The 15,651-nt window shown below is 39.5% G+C and overlaps 3 protein-coding genes across 5 annotated transcripts; 2 read left to right on the top strand and 1 right to left on the bottom strand.

The window, feature by feature from the left end:
- The first annotated feature begins 78 nt into the window (after positions 1-78).
- Positions 79-4,173, top strand: hmox2a (heme oxygenase 2a). Its single transcript, XM_044114517.1, has 7 exons — positions 79-128; positions 685-801; positions 887-1,004; positions 1,808-1,975; positions 2,130-2,453; positions 2,534-2,666; positions 4,036-4,173. Exons 2-7 carry the CDS (start codon positions 710-712, stop codon positions 4,161-4,163), a joined length of 963 nt encoding a protein of 320 aa, XP_043970452.1. The 5' UTR covers positions 79-128; positions 685-709; the 3' UTR covers positions 4,164-4,173.
- tmem186 (transmembrane protein 186) lies at positions 3,516-6,530 on the bottom strand. 2 transcript variants are annotated; one of them, XM_044114519.1, is made up of 2 exons: positions 5,796-6,063; positions 3,516-5,397 (listed from the first exon to the last, which is right to left on the bottom strand). In XM_044114519.1, exons 1-2 carry the CDS (start codon positions 5,805-5,807, stop codon positions 4,747-4,749), a joined length of 663 nt encoding a protein of 220 aa, XP_043970454.1. In that variant the 5' UTR covers positions 5,808-6,063; the 3' UTR covers positions 3,516-4,746. The 2 variants fall into 2 exon arrangements, with proteins under 2 accessions (XP_043970454.1, XP_043970453.1); XM_044114518.1 differs by lacking the exon at positions 5,796-6,063 and adding an exon at positions 6,237-6,530 and having other exon boundaries at positions 3,671-5,397.
- On the top strand, positions 6,089-13,048 carry gde1 (glycerophosphodiester phosphodiesterase 1). 2 transcript variants are annotated; one of them, XM_044114516.1, is made up of 7 exons: positions 6,239-6,342; positions 6,524-6,660; positions 7,627-7,802; positions 8,075-8,180; positions 9,094-9,186; positions 10,141-10,352; positions 10,495-13,048. In XM_044114516.1, the coding sequence occupies exons 1-7, from the start codon at positions 6,303-6,305 to the stop codon at positions 10,640-10,642; spliced, it is 912 nt and encodes a 303-aa protein (XP_043970451.1). In that variant the 5' UTR covers positions 6,239-6,302; the 3' UTR covers positions 10,643-13,048. The 2 variants fall into 2 exon arrangements, with proteins under 2 accessions (XP_043970450.1, XP_043970451.1); XM_044114515.1 differs by having other exon boundaries at positions 6,089-6,660.
- Positions 13,049-15,651: the final 2,603 nt, after the last annotated feature.

The following is a 15,651-nucleotide window of genomic DNA, read 5'->3' as shown; positions in this document are numbered from 1 at the left end:
CGGACACGCCGGCGAGGCGTCACGTCATCTAAACTTCTTCGCTGAAACTCATGATTGGTATAGCTTTTAACCAATCGTCTTCCATCTGCCTTTCCTTCTCCTCCAAAAGCAGGCTGCGCACTGAGAAGGTAAACAAAACTTCTCAATTTCATATTTTCTGCAAAACACGCTAGGGTGAATTTCACGTGTTGGGGAGCTAACGAATGAAAATTACTTTTTCCACAGTTTTCATGTAAACAGACTTATTAATGTGCTCTCAACATGACGTCCAGTGACAGTTTTGTAACTGTCCCCCAAATGTCAGGTGCTGCTCATGTAATGCCCACTACACTGCAACAGTTTAACACAATACTGAAGGAATGCCAGACAACGATATTATCACATATGTATTTCACAGGAACAACACAATAATTACCCACAGCTTGTGTAAACCTGAATAAAGTGCAGCCATGTAAAACGACACTCAGGAGTTCCTTTACCGTAATACACCACGAACAGCGGATCTAATTTTTAACCTAACGCAAGCTGGTTGTGTCTGCTCACTTGACTGCAGTAGCATGTAGTAGGTAGTAGTAAGATGTCCTGGAATTATTTGAGCACAATTTGACTGTTCTGTAATTCAAACTTTAGAGTTGTGAAATCACATATTTAAGTTTTATATTATTACATTCCTGTCTCAATAAGGTGGCAACTTTGAAAACCAGAAAAGATGGATAGCAATTCAATCTCTGAACCCAAATCCAATGGAGTGAAGAAAGCAGGAGCCAGGATCATTGTGGATGACAATGATGAGGGTCTTAGGTAAAGACCTAACAGGGCCTTTCATCTGAAATACCTACACTATGGCGAGATGTTTGAAGTGTTAATTATTTCTCTGTGTTTCAAGTCCAACCGACCTGTCTGAGATGTTAGCCGAGGGCACCAAGGACTCCCATGATCGAGCAGAGAACTGTCAGTTCGTCAAAGATTTCCTCAGGGGTCGCATCATCAAGGATGTGTTTAAGGTTGGCTTAAAAAGTACACATACTTGACATGTTCACAATACACAGGGCCCTGTGATACTTTCCTTTAGAACCTTATCCGGGTTTTTTACCACTTCTGCATATATAAATATTTGCATTTCAGATACAGAACTTATTAAAATTGTCGTTGCATACAGTTTTTCTGAGCTATGTGCAAGTTTAAATACCTCAAGCTCCATCAAACTGGTTTGCCAAACAAACATGGAGATCAGTTTTCAAACATCTGAGTTTTGGAAACGAAGCCGTTATGGTTCGTTTACGGCGGTGTGAATGCGCAATCAAACTCTGCTCCACCTTTCACAGCTAGGTCTCTGTTCCGTTGAAATGAACTGTGGTGCGGTTCAATAGCGGACTGGAGACTTTCTTTTGCTCTTGGAAGCATTGTGGGTAAATACAACCAAAATAATTGTGCAAGCCTCATGCTAGTAGGAGAAATTGGTTGTGGTCTTTTACCAAAGACGAAAGAGAAATCGTACAAGCGCTAAAATCTGATGCCACTCCATTTTTGCTTATGTTTTGTGAAGAATGAGGTTGTGCTCATGTCTTCTTCAGAGGTTTTTGTGTCATTTCCTTCAGTGTTTTTGGTACCACAGGCCACGGGGTGAACAAGTTTTTCAAGGGTTTGGATAATTTGTCACAATGCAGTGTGAAAGTGAACAATAACGCTTTCAAGGTAGTAATTATGGTCCCCAGTCAACCCTGATAGTCTGTTGGACAATCAGCTATGAAAACACACAGTTTAAAGCAATTGTGCGCTTCTTTTTTTTCTCTTTATATTCAACCAGAGAGGCACAGCAGCTTTGTACTTCGTCTATTCAGCGATGGAGGAGGAGATAGAGAAGAATAAGGATCACCCTCACATCGCTCCAATCTATTTTCCTGCGGAGTTGCACCGTCGCGAGGCACTGGCCCGGGACCTGGAGTATTTTTATGGAGCAGACTGGGAGAGCCAAGTGAGCACAAAGCACAGTTATAGTTCACTCTCTATGTAGTTTGTCGCATTGTTTTCATTAAAGGAACCTTAATTCTCTGCAACAAATTCTGTCGCTATCAGGAAGCTCTCACCAATAAAACGCAAACTTGTCACGGTGGCATTCTCTCCGGCAGATCAGCCTCTCTGCAGGCACCAAGCCTTACGTGAACCGGATCCACGAGGTGGGAGAGGCAGACCCGGTTCTGTTGGTGGCCCATTCCTACACCCGCTACATGGGGGATCTCTCAGGAGGACAGATCCTGAAGAAAGTGGCCCAAAGGGCTCTGAAGCTGCCTGCATCGGGAGAGGGTCTGAACTTCTACCAGTTTGAAGGAATCACCAGCCACAGGGGCTTCAAGCAGCTCTACCGCAGCAGGATGAATGAGCTGGAGCTGGACCTGGAGGCCAAACAGAGGATTGTAAATGAGTCCAACAGGGCGTTTGAATTCAACATGATGGTGGGTGAGCAAGATGGTTCCAATAAAGCTGTAACTAGAAGGCTGAAGTTAACGGGGGGGATTATTAATTCGTCAATCAGGTCTTCTCAGAGCTCGAGGAAATTGGAAACTCCATCAAAGAGGAAGTCCGAGAGGACGGCTTTGGGCATGGTCATGCAGAGCTCGTTCAAGAGGGTGATTTCAACAAGTGCCCGTACTATGCAGCGAAAATGGGTAAGGTGCCTTTGCTGTTCTTTAGTGTAAATTGATAAGACAGGCCAATAGAAATCACTACACCGTTATCGGCCTTGGATAAACATCACTTCAGTTGAAGCAGTTTGTTTCCTGCAATTTATTTTGAAGTGTAACTTTTCCGAAACGATTAGCTAGTCCTCATAGCTAAAGCCTTGTGAAAAATGATTAATCTATTTAGCCCCCTTTATTCTAAAACTTCTTTGAATAAAGGACACGATTGATTAGATTTCAGTCATTTTGGAGTTGTGGATAAATATGGAAAATCAAAATATGAGCCTTGAAAACAGTTGTATTTCCAAGCTGTACTTTCTATCCCATTGTCTTAAATGTTGACATTCGTTCATTTTTATCATACCTCTTATTGTTCGCTTTGTTTTTTATCTCCTTCTGTTCTAACTTTTTTTCTTCGTTTCTCATTTTCTTCATTCTTTTGTTTCTGTGTCCTCCCCTCTTCTTCATTTTTTCCTTCTTTTCTTTTTGTGCCCATATTTCTGGCCCTCCTAGTGTCATTTATTTATTCCCTTCTTCAGTCCTCCCACACTATGCCTTACATCCCTTTTTAACTTCTCTGTTTCATCTTCCCTTCCCTCCTCTTTTTTTACTTCCTTCCTCGTGTTCTACCATTCCTCCTGTCCTTGTTCCACACATACTTAAAACTTGACCCCCGTAAAAATATCTGTTATATTTTCAAATGGCTTCAATGTAACTCACAATTCTCAAAAGTGTCTAAAAATGTCTGCATGTTTTAAAGCAAATGTATAGGAACCCTGCTTTTATACATTCAAAAGTGGCAGCATCATGCTGTGGAGACAGAAAAGTTAAAGGGGGTCAATCAATCAATCAATCAAATTTTATTTGCATAGCACATTTCAGCAGCAAGGTATTTCAAAGTGCTTTACATCATATCAGACACAGAAACACAATGCAACATAGAATCAACAATAAAAACAACATCAAGTCAGGTTCCGTCATTAAATTTGTAATTGACCAAGTTTCAAATACAACTCTAAACAAGTGGGTTTTTAGTTGAGATTTAAAGGAAGTCAGTGTTTCGGCTGTTTTACAGTTTTCTGGAAGTTTGTTCCAGATTTTTGGTGCATAGATGCATAGATATTGAATGTTGACAAGATAGTTTAAAATACTAAAGAATGCAAGTGTCAATGTGGTTTATTCCTCCTCAGTGCAGATTAGATTTATTTTTCAACCCAACGTTGAAGTGATGTTGGATGACTAAAATGCTTGTTTCATTTACTGCTTGGTGGAAGAACTGTTATATAAACATTTCTTTATTTACTTGACATTCTTTAGCTGTTCTCCATGCCTAACCTTCCCCCTCTCCTCTGTACAGCTGCAAATGGGAATCCAACCTATGCCTTCCAGTTAGCCAAGACGCTTGTGGGTCATCTGCCCTGCCAGGTGGCGCTGGCTGCCTGGGTTGCCATCTTTGCTGGCTTTACAGCCTGGTACCTTCTGTAAGCTCAGACAACTTTCTTCAGCCTTTACAAAAAAGTTCAGGATAAAATAGCTGTTTAAACCATGTTAAATTTAGTTGTGTGAACTCAAGTTACTTTTTTGTTTTGAGCGACTTCACTTGTAGGACTGGAGATGGTCTAAAAAGATATCACACGTCGCATGACTGAGATCTTCCTCCATGGTGCATTGGTGGGTTTTTTTTTAGATCCTGTATTCTGTGGGCATACAGTTATGAGAAACTTTGTCATCTAGAGAAAAGCTAAAAGTTTAAACTTGTGACATATCATCCAAAATCATAAACTGTATTTAATGCAAACTAGTTGTAGAATAATGAAGAGTTGTTTTAAAAATGTTCTGTCCAAATGTGTGTGCATGTGTAAAAGTAAAAATCCTTAAATGCCAATACAGCAGCATACAAGCTATTTCTTAAAAATGGTGAGAGACTGATAGAATTTCTAAATCGCCAAGAATTTTCCTCTTTATACTATTTATTTTCAATAAGAGTCAGTGCAAACAATATCCGTGATTGTACATTCACTCCATTTTCATCAGTCCAGTCCTACTGTCCTATCGCTTATTCAAGCAACTATTGAAAACTTCCGAAAACTTTCTCAAAGCCTTGCTTATCCACGACCCGTCCAAAACGAGTGGAGAAATAAAATGTGTCTGGACTGCTGTATCTCTTCAGTTTCTGTATAGTCTCACTTGCAGAGTCTCCAGTATCCGCAATGGTCATAATGTCTGACACAGGAAGGTAGATGTCTTGACGCTTGCCCCAGAAAGTGAGGTGAGAAACTTTGAGCGTGGTTAGGGATGGGTCCAGGTACATCATTCCCACAACTCTTCTGAAGAAGTGACTGGCAATGTAGAGCATGCCACCAGCAAAAAGAGCAATCCCAGTTGAGTAGCTGACTAGAAATAGGGAGACAATTCCTTGGAAGTAGAGGAAGTACACCGGGGGCAAGAGGACCAATGTGACTGCAGTCTGAAACAGCTTGAGCCTGGACACAGTTCTCAGGAGCCTAATATGAGGCAGGGTGTAAATCATAGAGTATTTCTGTGTTGATAGGTCAGAGTATCTGACCAGGGTTGTGATATTTGGCGTGAGGGTTCCACGACAGCTCTGAAGGAACGGAGTGTGAGCTGAACGAGGCTGATAGCAGCCCGAGAGAAGAAATGATCTTCTGGTGCAGGTCAGGGCCTGAGAGGTGAACCTGGTCAGAAATGTTGGTCTGATCTGTGGGAAATAAACATTTATTAGAAGACAAAACAACAACTGCGTAGCCCAATTCTGAAAATGCCCGATTTAAAGCAAAACCTTCTCAAATGTACAGTAGTCCTTGATGAAACAGCTAATAGCGTGTAACCAAGGCTGATTTTTTTTAATTCTCTAAACCTTCAGGGGAAAATTACTTGTTTTACTTGACTGTCAACATATACTCATTTTGCGTTATGGTCAACAAACATTAAGACAAGAGCTAGAACAATTATGAAGTATTCGGTAGAAAGGCGAACTTTCATGCAAGCTGCACTTATAATTATGAATGAGATGCTAACCTGGTAGTTAGCTAATAAACTGGATTTTACTTTTTGTTGCTAATTAAATAAAATATTAAAATAATATCAATGTCTCACCATGATGCTCATCACGAATGACGAGTGTAGTTTTAAAAAGAGAAATGAAAACGAAAACGAAAGGAGAAGTGATCAAAGTCAACCTGAGTAAGCTAGGAGCATGCTAACATGAAGCTAACCTACTGACCGACCCGGAAGAGCTTAACAAAACCAGACGTCCTTGATTATCCAAATATTTTCCCCTTTATGGCCATGTGTAAAGACATAAAGTCAAAAATGTATTTGACTCCATCTGTTTTATTACTGCTGCCATTATTTCATATATATATAATAGCATAACAGTTCCGGGTAGCACGGAACTGCTGGGCGGCCATATCCGCTGGGAGGTGCAACCTCAAAGTGTTCCGCTTGTCCGTCCAACCGGGTTAAATGTCCCACCGGCTGTCTGCGGGCATTTCTATCGCTCTAAATCTTATAATGAACATTTCTGAAATGCTTTACCGTATGAATGGAGTATAGTCCTGCGTCAAGCCGCATTTTAGGAAAATGACCGCTGTAGGACAATAAATGTCACATTCAAGGGCGACTTTGCCTCTGCAGTTCGAAGGTAATTTCTGCTTTCCAACTCGAAACTCAGAGGACACGAAAAAGGGGAAAAAAGAGAACCACCATGCTTCAGCTGGGAGATGAAGTGACCCTCTACTCGCTGGTCTTCGTGTTGGTCCTGCTGGGAACCCGGAGCCCCCTGTGGTCCACCGCCCTCACGACCTCCCTCTATCTGTTTGTAGCCATGTTCAGGTTTCCGCAGTTGGCGACCAGCAGGGCACGGCAGGTGCTGAGCCCGGTAGCGGGAAAGGCATCCGCAATCGCTCACCGAGGCGGTGGACACGACGCCCCGGAGAACACGATAGCAGCCATTCGGGAGGTGAGTCATTGCCAACAAAAGACAGAATTCTCCACTTACCTCTAGTCTGTGAAGGAATTTGTTCGGGAAAACTCCGCTAATTAAAATTGTGGTCTTACTGAGTTTTATTTATGAGTATCAGAGTGAAGAGGGCTCACTGCGATTTTTTGTAATACAGTCATTCACTGCAGATTTGATATCTGTGGTATGGCACAATTTGATTCACATAAAGATTTTGAAATCTATAGTTATACAGTTCTTTCTAGATACAAACTTACTTCCCTTTTATTTATGACATAAACAAGGTTTTTCCCAAACTTCTCAGTTTTAACCATCTTGGTCAACAAAACTGGAAGTGAGCTGAACTTTTTTAAAATCCCAGATAAACATATAATTATATATATATATTGCATGTTCCTGAGTTTGCATGTTCCACTACGTTTGATGTTCTTCAAACTTGTTTTGCAAGTTTGACTTCAGAAAAAAACAGTCTATTCATTCTCTAGTTTGACTTTTCACCTCAAGTGAAATTTTTTGTAAAACTTTAACCTCAAATTCCAAGTTCAGGATATCTTTTATTGTGTTTGTAAACAAATTTAACAGCAGAACGATTAAATTTGCTGTTCATTTGGATATGGTTACCCAGCATTGAACCTCACATTTGAAGGGCCGATTGATCCCTAAATAAAAGTTCCTATATATTCTGACGCAACAGTGACACCTAGTGGCTCAACTCGTCTCCTACATGTAATTTAAAAGAGTTTTCAGAGAAATTGGATGTAGAGATCAGCCTTGTCAGCGCCGCCGCTGGTTCTTATAGCATCGCTCTTTCAAAGGATTTTGTAGCACCTAACTAACCTGTTAAATAAACTTAACCAAATAAAAAACCTTTTTTTTTTTAAAGAGCTTTGTCATGTTTTTTTGTTGTTATTTTTTTCTGAAAGATTATTACTTTTTGAATGTATGCATTTCTTCCTCTGCTTATAGGCGAGTAGGAATGGTGCGGCCGGTGTTGAGTTGGACTTGGGGTTCTCTGCAGACGGGATCCCCATCCTCATGCATGATGACACCGTGGATCGGACCACCAACGGTTCGGGCCCACTCAACAAGATGAGCTTCTCCGAGCTGCTCAAACTCGATGCATCTGCTAAACACCGATTCAGGTGAGAAACGGACAAAACAAAATGCGGACGAATCTAAACTCCCGTACACATGTCTGTCTGTCTGTCATGCTGTTGGGTAACAAAACGATCAGATGGTTGAATTGAATGTACTCCTGTTGCATCAGTGCAGACAGAATGTAGCAATTATTTTGTAGAATACACGTGTTATTGTGAGATGAATATAAAGGTATTGGTTTGGTCATTATCTAATTAGAATAGAAGTCCTTGTTTCTAAAGCCTGACTTATGAATGAGCTCTGCTTTTCTCACTAGGTCCAAGTTTGTCGGTGAGAAGATCCCAACTCTGGAAGAGGCCGTAAAGGAATGCATCAAGCTGAAACTCACCATCTACTTTGATGTCAAAGGTCATCCAGAAGAGGTGCAGCCAGCAAAACTAACAAACAAACAGAGTTGATGATGTGCAGCCGCTCAGCTGGTTTAATTGATTTGCATCCAGGTGAAAGTGCAAAAGGATGTTGGGCCTTTGCAGAAATATTCCTGGCTCTCTCGAACGCTTCCACGTTCGGTCACTGCGATTTATATTATTGGAATGTTTTGTGTAGCAGATTGAAGTAAAGTGGAAAGAATAGTTAAATACTTCTTTGTATCACTTTTGTAAGGCACTGTAACACGAGGTCCAGCAATGGAGACAATGACTGAAATGGAGTCTTTATTAAAATCTAGTACAGATCTAAAGGCTTCATCAGAACAACATAGAATAAGAGAATAATTAGTGATTAATGGGTGCAGATATGAACACAAATACAGCTTTTTCTTCAACAACATTTAAATATACTATGATTGCTTATATAGAGTAATAAAGATCAAATTAAAGAAGCTTATTGAATCTTGTCTCACTTGAGTTTTGAATTAATACTGTAGGTGTTAAATTTGTTTTTGGTTTTTTTTAAAAAACAAAAATCATTTGATGTGATTTTTCATTATTATTATTGTTATTGTTATTATTAAGTGTGAGAGAGATGCACATGTGTTCGGCCGGACGGCTCTGTGTTTCCAGTTTGTGTTCAGGATTTTAGGCACTTGATGCAGTGTTGAATGTTTTCAGTTTATTTATCTTTTTGGTTGTGACATTTTTTTAGTGGAGGGCCCACAGCGGTGCGTCTGTACTCGCACCATGTGGCTGTTTGGAAAGAGAACAAACAAAAACACCCACTGCAAAAAAAAAAATATATATATATATATATATATATATATATATATATATATATATATATAAAGAAACAAAAAACTGCCTGACCTTCTGCACCCCTCTGTTTTTCCTTCCCGTCCAGTCAGCTGCAGCGCTTAAAGACCTGTACAAGAAATATCCGGTTCTCTACAACAGCAGCATCGTCTGCTCCTTCCAACCCAAAGTCATCTACAGGGTAAGAGCGTGGTTTGAAGCACAAGGTTTAACGTTTCTGCAGGGTTACTCGGCACTATATGCTTTCAGTTAATTCTAACCAACCCCTCCATGGCCACACAGGTTCCCAAAAGATTAGATTTGTCGTTTTTGTGTTGCCTTAATCCGTTTTCCTTAGAGCGACGTTTGCTTTGCTGTGAAACGTTACAGTTCCACAATCGAGATCAAATCCATCCCTCAAAAAACAAGTCTCCACTCGCACTTGCCTGTGAAGGCATCGCAAAAAGCCGTAAATCTACTTGATCCGAGTTGTTTTAAGCATGTGTATTTGTATTTATTTTTCACTTTCTACTTTTGCGGGCTTTCTCGTTGGTAGCTGTTCACTTGTGTTGTCGGCGGCCGTAGCAGATGATTCTCACCGTGTCTGAGAACGCTGCTTCTGACCTGCACATACTTTCTATTCAGGATGAGCCGATATGAAAAGCCGATATTAAAATTGCTACGCTATATTGCTAGATTGCTTCTCCGTTTGAGCACCACTATTATATATTATATATATAATAGTGGTGCTCATATACTATTATATATGATTATATACTATTATATATACTGTAAAGGTTATTATTACTCAAATGCAACTTAAATGATTCATAATTTAAGAAAAATATCTGCTGATTAGCTTGATTGTTTTGCATGTTTTAGTGCCTTTGCACTTTGAGAAATCTTAAATTAACTTTTGTAAAAGTTAAAAGAAACATAGCTTTCTTTTAACTTTTAAAAGTTTATTTCTTCTTTTTTTTTTTTTTTTTACTGAAAAAAGAGATAAACTTTGGTTTCATATCGTTGATAAATAATTCACAGCAGTAAAATCTGTGGTTTCCTCTAGCAGATCATTCCCGTCACGTCTAACTGTCGTTGCTGCTGCAGTTCAGACTTTCAGACATTTTTGTTGTTGTTGTTGTTTCGTTTTGTCCAGATGAGACAGAGTGACCCTGAAGTGCTCACAGCGTTGACCCACAGGCCGTGGAGCTTGAGCTGTCTCGGCGATGGTACGCCACGTTTCTCATCACTATGGCAACATCACTGGATGAAGATGATGGACATCTTGTTGGACTGGGCACACCATCACCTGCTGTGGAAGCTGTGCGGCATCTCCGCCTTCCTGGTCCAGAAGAACGTCGTGTCGCAGTGAGTTTAAGCCAGTCGCTCCTTGTTTGAAAGTCAACACTTGCTCTGAAGTCGCGCTCCCAAGACAACACAGAAGGCTTACGTTTTTCCTACGTCGACGTGTTCTCCGTACGCTCCCTCATTTGTGTCTTTCTGTCTGCAGGGACTATGTCCAGTACTGGGAGCGGAGGGGAGTGGAAGTTGTAGCCTGGACCGTCAACACAAAATTGGAGAAAGATTATTTCCAGGAGGTGCTACACATCAATTACATCACAGACAGCCTCGTGGAAGATTGTGAACCTCATTACTGAGACACATGGTCAATAGCTGCCCACAACGTCTCGATATCAGATAACATCCTTCAAATGAATGGGGATGTTTTTTTACTAATTACTCCTCAGTTATCAGTGTCAACAGATAAGGCCCTCTTCTCACCAGAGTAAGACCATGTGACAACTCTAAAACTAAACAGGAATATCTACTGTGGTGCACCAAGAGCACAGTGTGATTGTCTTTGTTAGAGTTCCCCCACTGCTTTTAGAAAAGCACATACACCTCCATGCTGCACATGTGCAGCTTGTTGCTGTGGTTGAATGTGATGGTGGAGGTGCAGAAACCTATCGTATTTACAGAAATCTTTCTCACGTTGCGAGGAAACTTCATTGTGAAATGGTGATACATTTCAGACAAAATGGTAAAAAAAAAAAAAAAAAAAAGCAGTAACTTTCCACTCAACAACTTTTTTTTCTTTCCTCCCCCAAATTTGCTACAATCTAGCAAAATTGAAATGGTCTTGTAGATTATAGGGCGATCTCGATCTGTTGTGAAGAGGGTCGGATAAATCAAATGTTCCAGTACTGTAAATTTACGCTGAGTTTCACCTGTGGATTTTCAGACTTTTTAAACTTTATTTAAACTTCGTAATAAGAGGCCAAGTATCAGGTTTTATGTTCCTTTAGACACTTTATAAATATGATGAATTCAGTTGCACACGCGGTGCATACGGAGATTTTCAGACGGCGTGCTTGTACTTTTTGTCTCAAACGGACTCGTCTCAGACTATCTGTGCAAAAGTCTTTTACAGGTTTTTCTGGGCTCTTCAGTTGATCTTTTGTGTCTGCAAACGTTGACTTTTAAAAGAACTCCTGAATTTGTACCTTTGGTGCTGAACCTTGATTTGCTCCATTTTCGGTAACAGAGTACATATGAACACATACACAATACCACTCTAAGCTCTACCACTTGAGCTCTTTTACGAAGAACAATGAGCAGGAACAGAATAAAAAAAAGACAACAACGATCCCCACTGCACAAACCTGGCAGTGGCAGCTTCATCCTGAGGGGTTGCTTTCCTAGTCAGAGTTGGTGTCCTGTATTGAGTCAAATACAATACAATACAAATACAATCCTGCATTTTCAGTCTCTATTGAGTAAATATTCACCTTTTTGACACAATTTTAATCTGATTAAAATGTACCATGAAGAAAACAACCAATGTCAAAAAGATTAAAGAACCGCCAGAGAACTTCCACTTGAAACAAAATGGAGGAGAAAATGACAAATTAAGACTTGTGCACAGAAAGACTTATGTACTCAGGATTTTAATAAGTTGTTTTTTTTGTTTCCTGTCTTTATTTTGCTTATTGTTGATGCCTGCAACGTTTGTCCTTCCAGACTAAAAGGGAGAGTGTGGTGAACTACCTATAATATGTCTTGTGTATGAATGTTCAAGAATGACTGAGAGTCAATGCGCTGGTTTAATGCAGATCAGTCTTCCTCTACGCTCATGTATGAAAGGACTTGTGATTGTAAGCGGTCACATACTTAACTTTTTTTTTTTTTTTTGTCAAAGTAATTTATCTCCATTTATACAGAATGGTGGGAGTGGCACTGAAATACTGTGAAATATGAAAATAAATAACCAAATCTGGAAGCAACCAAGCAAGGGCATAGGCAGAAAAAAAACTTAGAAATGTTGAAAGAAACAAAGAGTTTGTGAGAAGTTAAAATCTCCAACGCAACAAATATCTTTGGAAATTATTTTTAAAACATCCGGCCATCCTTGTTCTCAGTTTTTCAGTTTGTCTTTGTTAATTATTAAATTACACACAAATTATCAGATAGTTACATTATGGATAAAGGAAATTAATTACTTTTGGTTCAATTTGGGTTTACTTTGGTAAAATAGATTTTATGGTAGACCTGCTTAGAGAAACGTAAAAGGAAATATAATGGATACATTAACATATTTATTCCCACTCATTTCTAAACTGCTTTTGATCTTTAATTGGCTGTTCCTTTTTATATATTGCGGATTGTTTCTGTTGAGTCCAGAAATGTCCATTCAGAGAATAAGACGCTGTCAAACAAACGTGTTTTTAGTGTTTTAGTGGTATTGTACAGATACGTAAGCAGGCAACTGGTCTCTGAAGATTGAGTAACCTGAAAAGAAGCTGGACTGTAAATAACGAACCGTGCCAATTACATGTGTGATATATGAAATCAGTAGAAGTGAGACATCATTGTAGACTGCAGCTGTAACCGATAATGTATACTTGAGTATTTCAGAGCAAATGATTATATTTCTGCTTGTGTTTTACTAGCTTCACGTCTTTTACACTCTGCACAGAAAGTAATTGTAAGCGGTCATAAAGTGGAATGCCTATTTCATTGTCTGTCCTAAGATAAAGCAATGTTTGAGTTCTTTTGATGGAATATGTCTGTGTTTATGTGTGGAAGGTGTATGTGGAGCAGAAACGGATTCGTGTTGGATCAGGTTTTTACGTTTTGTAGCATCTCGGTTGATCTGATTGTCAAGCAACCCAGCAGTTCCTCTACAAGAAGGAAGACAACTCTTAAAAAGGCAAAACTCTCTAAAGAACATGGGATAGTACAGATGCTACTTTGTAAAATAACTAAAGTCCAGTTTATTTGTGTTACACATTTCAGCAACAAGGCAATTCCAAGTGCCTTTTATCATAAAAACAATGTATTCACCAATTATTAAATAATTACATTTTGTCAAATACCATCATCAATCAAATCAAATATGTTGATCAATGTTTCATTTAGTAGGAATCAAAGGCAACTCTAAACCGGTGAGTTTTTTCAGCCTTCATTTAAAAGGAATTCAGTGTTTCAGCCTCTTTGCAGTTTTCTGGAAGTTTGTTCCAGATTAGTGGTGCACAGCTGCTGAATGCTGCAAAATAACTCATTTGTTCATGTCACAACCTCAAACTTTGATGTCTTTTATTGGATAGATGCTCCCAATTGAAACGGAAAATAAAATCTTAGGAGAGATTTTGGTTTTTAATTTTTATCTCCGTGTAAATAAAACTGTTCTGCGATGACCTCGGGTATCAAACAAACGGCATCACAAAGAACAGAGTGGGCATAAAACAATATCCTAAGCTCCAGTTTATGACCCGACAAGAAAGGCCGTTGCTAAAATACGTTAACATATGGAAGAAGTTGTCAAAGGTCGGCAAACAAGAATGCATAAAACCCTTTGGGCTACACCGAAAACACCATGTGTATCGGAAAACTAACACTGTACATCAGCCACATTGTGGAACATGGCAATAGCAGCATCGTTCAGGAGGGACTGTTATTTTTTCAGTAGAAAAAGAGAAGTTGGTCCATGTGGAGAAATGTAGAAAAACTTTAACTAGAGACTGGGAGGGGGAAAAAATGGCACAAATTCCACCTTCTAGCGGGACGAGCCGGAGCTACAATGTGATGGTTTAAGACGAAATCCAAATTTATTTTTGAATGTTCTAGTCAAAGTCCATTAATGTTAACACTATCCATCCTATCTGAGCTTGAGCAATTTGCAAAGAAGACTTTCTGACTTGGTTGGGCTAAATATAAGCTAAATAAAGCCTGTTGTTTCCAAATCAAAGTAACTTTGGTCACTTGGGTCACATAAGCTCTTCTTGAGCAAATCTGCGCGCAAATACCACATAATGGGAGCTGTGACACTAATATCCAGCTTTTATTCATTTTTAGATGCCAAAGCTTGGTGGCTCTTGGTGGACAGCTAGCAGAAATGAAGGGATTTTAAATGTGTCGAAGTCTTTGAGTTCTGATGTGATTGTTGGATCTGTTGAAGTTTAGTTTAAGGAGGTGTCATTCATTCATCTAGCAAAAGTTTTCATACTTCGCTGTTAATGTTAAGCCTGTGGCATTGTGGATGATTAACTCGCTGCTGTCTGACCCAGATAGTGCGGATGAATGGGGGAGGCGGAGGGTGAGTAGTATTGGATATCACCGCAGATAAGCCTGTCTGAGCCGCTTCTTGTGTCCGCTGATCTCCAGGAGCTAATCGTAGACAGTCGGGTGACACTCAGGTGGTTTTGTTCACCGGAACACCAGCTGCTACCTGTGCTTACGGCTCTTAGATCCCAGAGTGATACTATTAACGGATCCCGCTAGAAACAATTAAGCTACTGAAGAGCAAAGCAGCCATGGAAACCGGAGAGCATTTGTTAAACTATCACGAAATGCTGAGTCACTGTGTAGTGAAACTTTGTTAATTAACAACCGCACAGACTGGAAAACATTTGATCTCTGCTTGTAGTGGTTTATTAGGTGAAAGGTGAACACTTGGCTCCGCCTACGTAGATTAAAGAGAAACAAGGCGAGCGGAACCCCAGGGTTTTCAACTTCAAAATAAAAGCCTACGCTGTATACGCCAGCATGACAACCAAAAGGCATAGTGAAAAATGTTTTATGTTATCATTAAGGGTCATCTTGAAACAAGTGTTTCTATAAAACTTGTTTTATAGCGCTTTTATATTTCACTAACAATAACCTGGAAGACGTATAGTATTGCTAAGCAACCTCAAACAGTGAAGCAATGCATCTAAAATATAAACAGTGACGTGCGGTCATCATGGAAAAATAATATATAATGATAAAATAATTTATATTGCTATTTTCACCTTGTTGTTTGTACTATGAAGTATTTATTTTTCATTTAGCTTAGCCAATTTTGATTTTTCTTTTTCTTCAAAATCGCTGAATTTCCGCAATAACCCATTCAAATGCTCGGAAGCGAAGCCGGTGAGGCAGCAGCGAGCTGATCCTCACCTGGGATTGATCAACCACTAAGTACACTGGCTGCCATTCTTTGAGAGCACGATCCTCCTGTCTGTACATCGCCGATAAAATGGTTAAAATGCATGTAATATATAAACTGATTTTCCATAATCTAGTTTATGTATATAATCTACAGTGTTTTTTGTTACTAAAATAACATTTGTAAACAACTCACGATACATGTATCATTTGTTTATCGCTGATTTTATTTAATTAATTA

Source organism: Gambusia affinis, linkage group LG04 (genome assembly GCF_019740435.1).
Source record: "Gambusia affinis linkage group LG04, SWU_Gaff_1.0, whole genome shotgun sequence".
NCBI lineage: Eukaryota > Metazoa > Chordata > Actinopteri > Cyprinodontiformes > Poeciliidae > Gambusia > Gambusia affinis.
The sequence above is the reverse complement of the archived record's forward strand: the minus strand, read 5'-3'. Positions and strand labels throughout refer to the sequence as shown.

What these genes read in the sequence shown, in the direction of transcription:
- hmox2a (XM_044114517.1), top strand. Translation starts at nt 710, where the DNA reads ATGGATAGCAATTCAATCTCTGAACCCAAATCCAATGGAGTGAAGAAA. An exon ending in TCATCAAGGATGTGTTTAAG is followed by an intron (nt 1,005 to 1,807) that starts GTTGGCTTAAAA and finishes ATATTCAACCAG; the next exon opens with AGAGGCACAGCAGCTTTGTA. An exon ending in GTACTATGCAGCGAAAATGG is followed by an intron (nt 2,667 to 4,035) that starts GTAAGGTGCCTT and finishes TCCTCTGTACAG; the next exon opens with CTGCAAATGGGAATCCAACC.
- tmem186 (XM_044114518.1), bottom strand. Translation starts at nt 6,272, where the DNA reads ATGCGGCTTGACGCAGGACTATACTCCATTCATACG. An exon ending in GACTATACTCCATTCATACG is followed by an intron (nt 5,398 to 6,236) that starts GTAAAGCATTTC and finishes TATTTCCCACAG; the next exon opens with ATCAGACCAACATTTCTGAC.
- gde1 (XM_044114515.1), top strand. Translation starts at nt 6,406, where the DNA reads ATGCTTCAGCTGGGAGATGAAGTGACCCTCTACTCGCTGGTCTTCGTG. An exon ending in CGATAGCAGCCATTCGGGAG is followed by an intron (nt 6,661 to 7,626) that starts GTGAGTCATTGC and finishes CTCTGCTTATAG; the next exon opens with GCGAGTAGGAATGGTGCGGC. An exon ending in CAGAAGAACGTCGTGTCGCA is followed by an intron (nt 10,353 to 10,494) that starts GTGAGTTTAAGC and finishes TTCTGTCTGCAG; the next exon opens with GGACTATGTCCAGTACTGGG.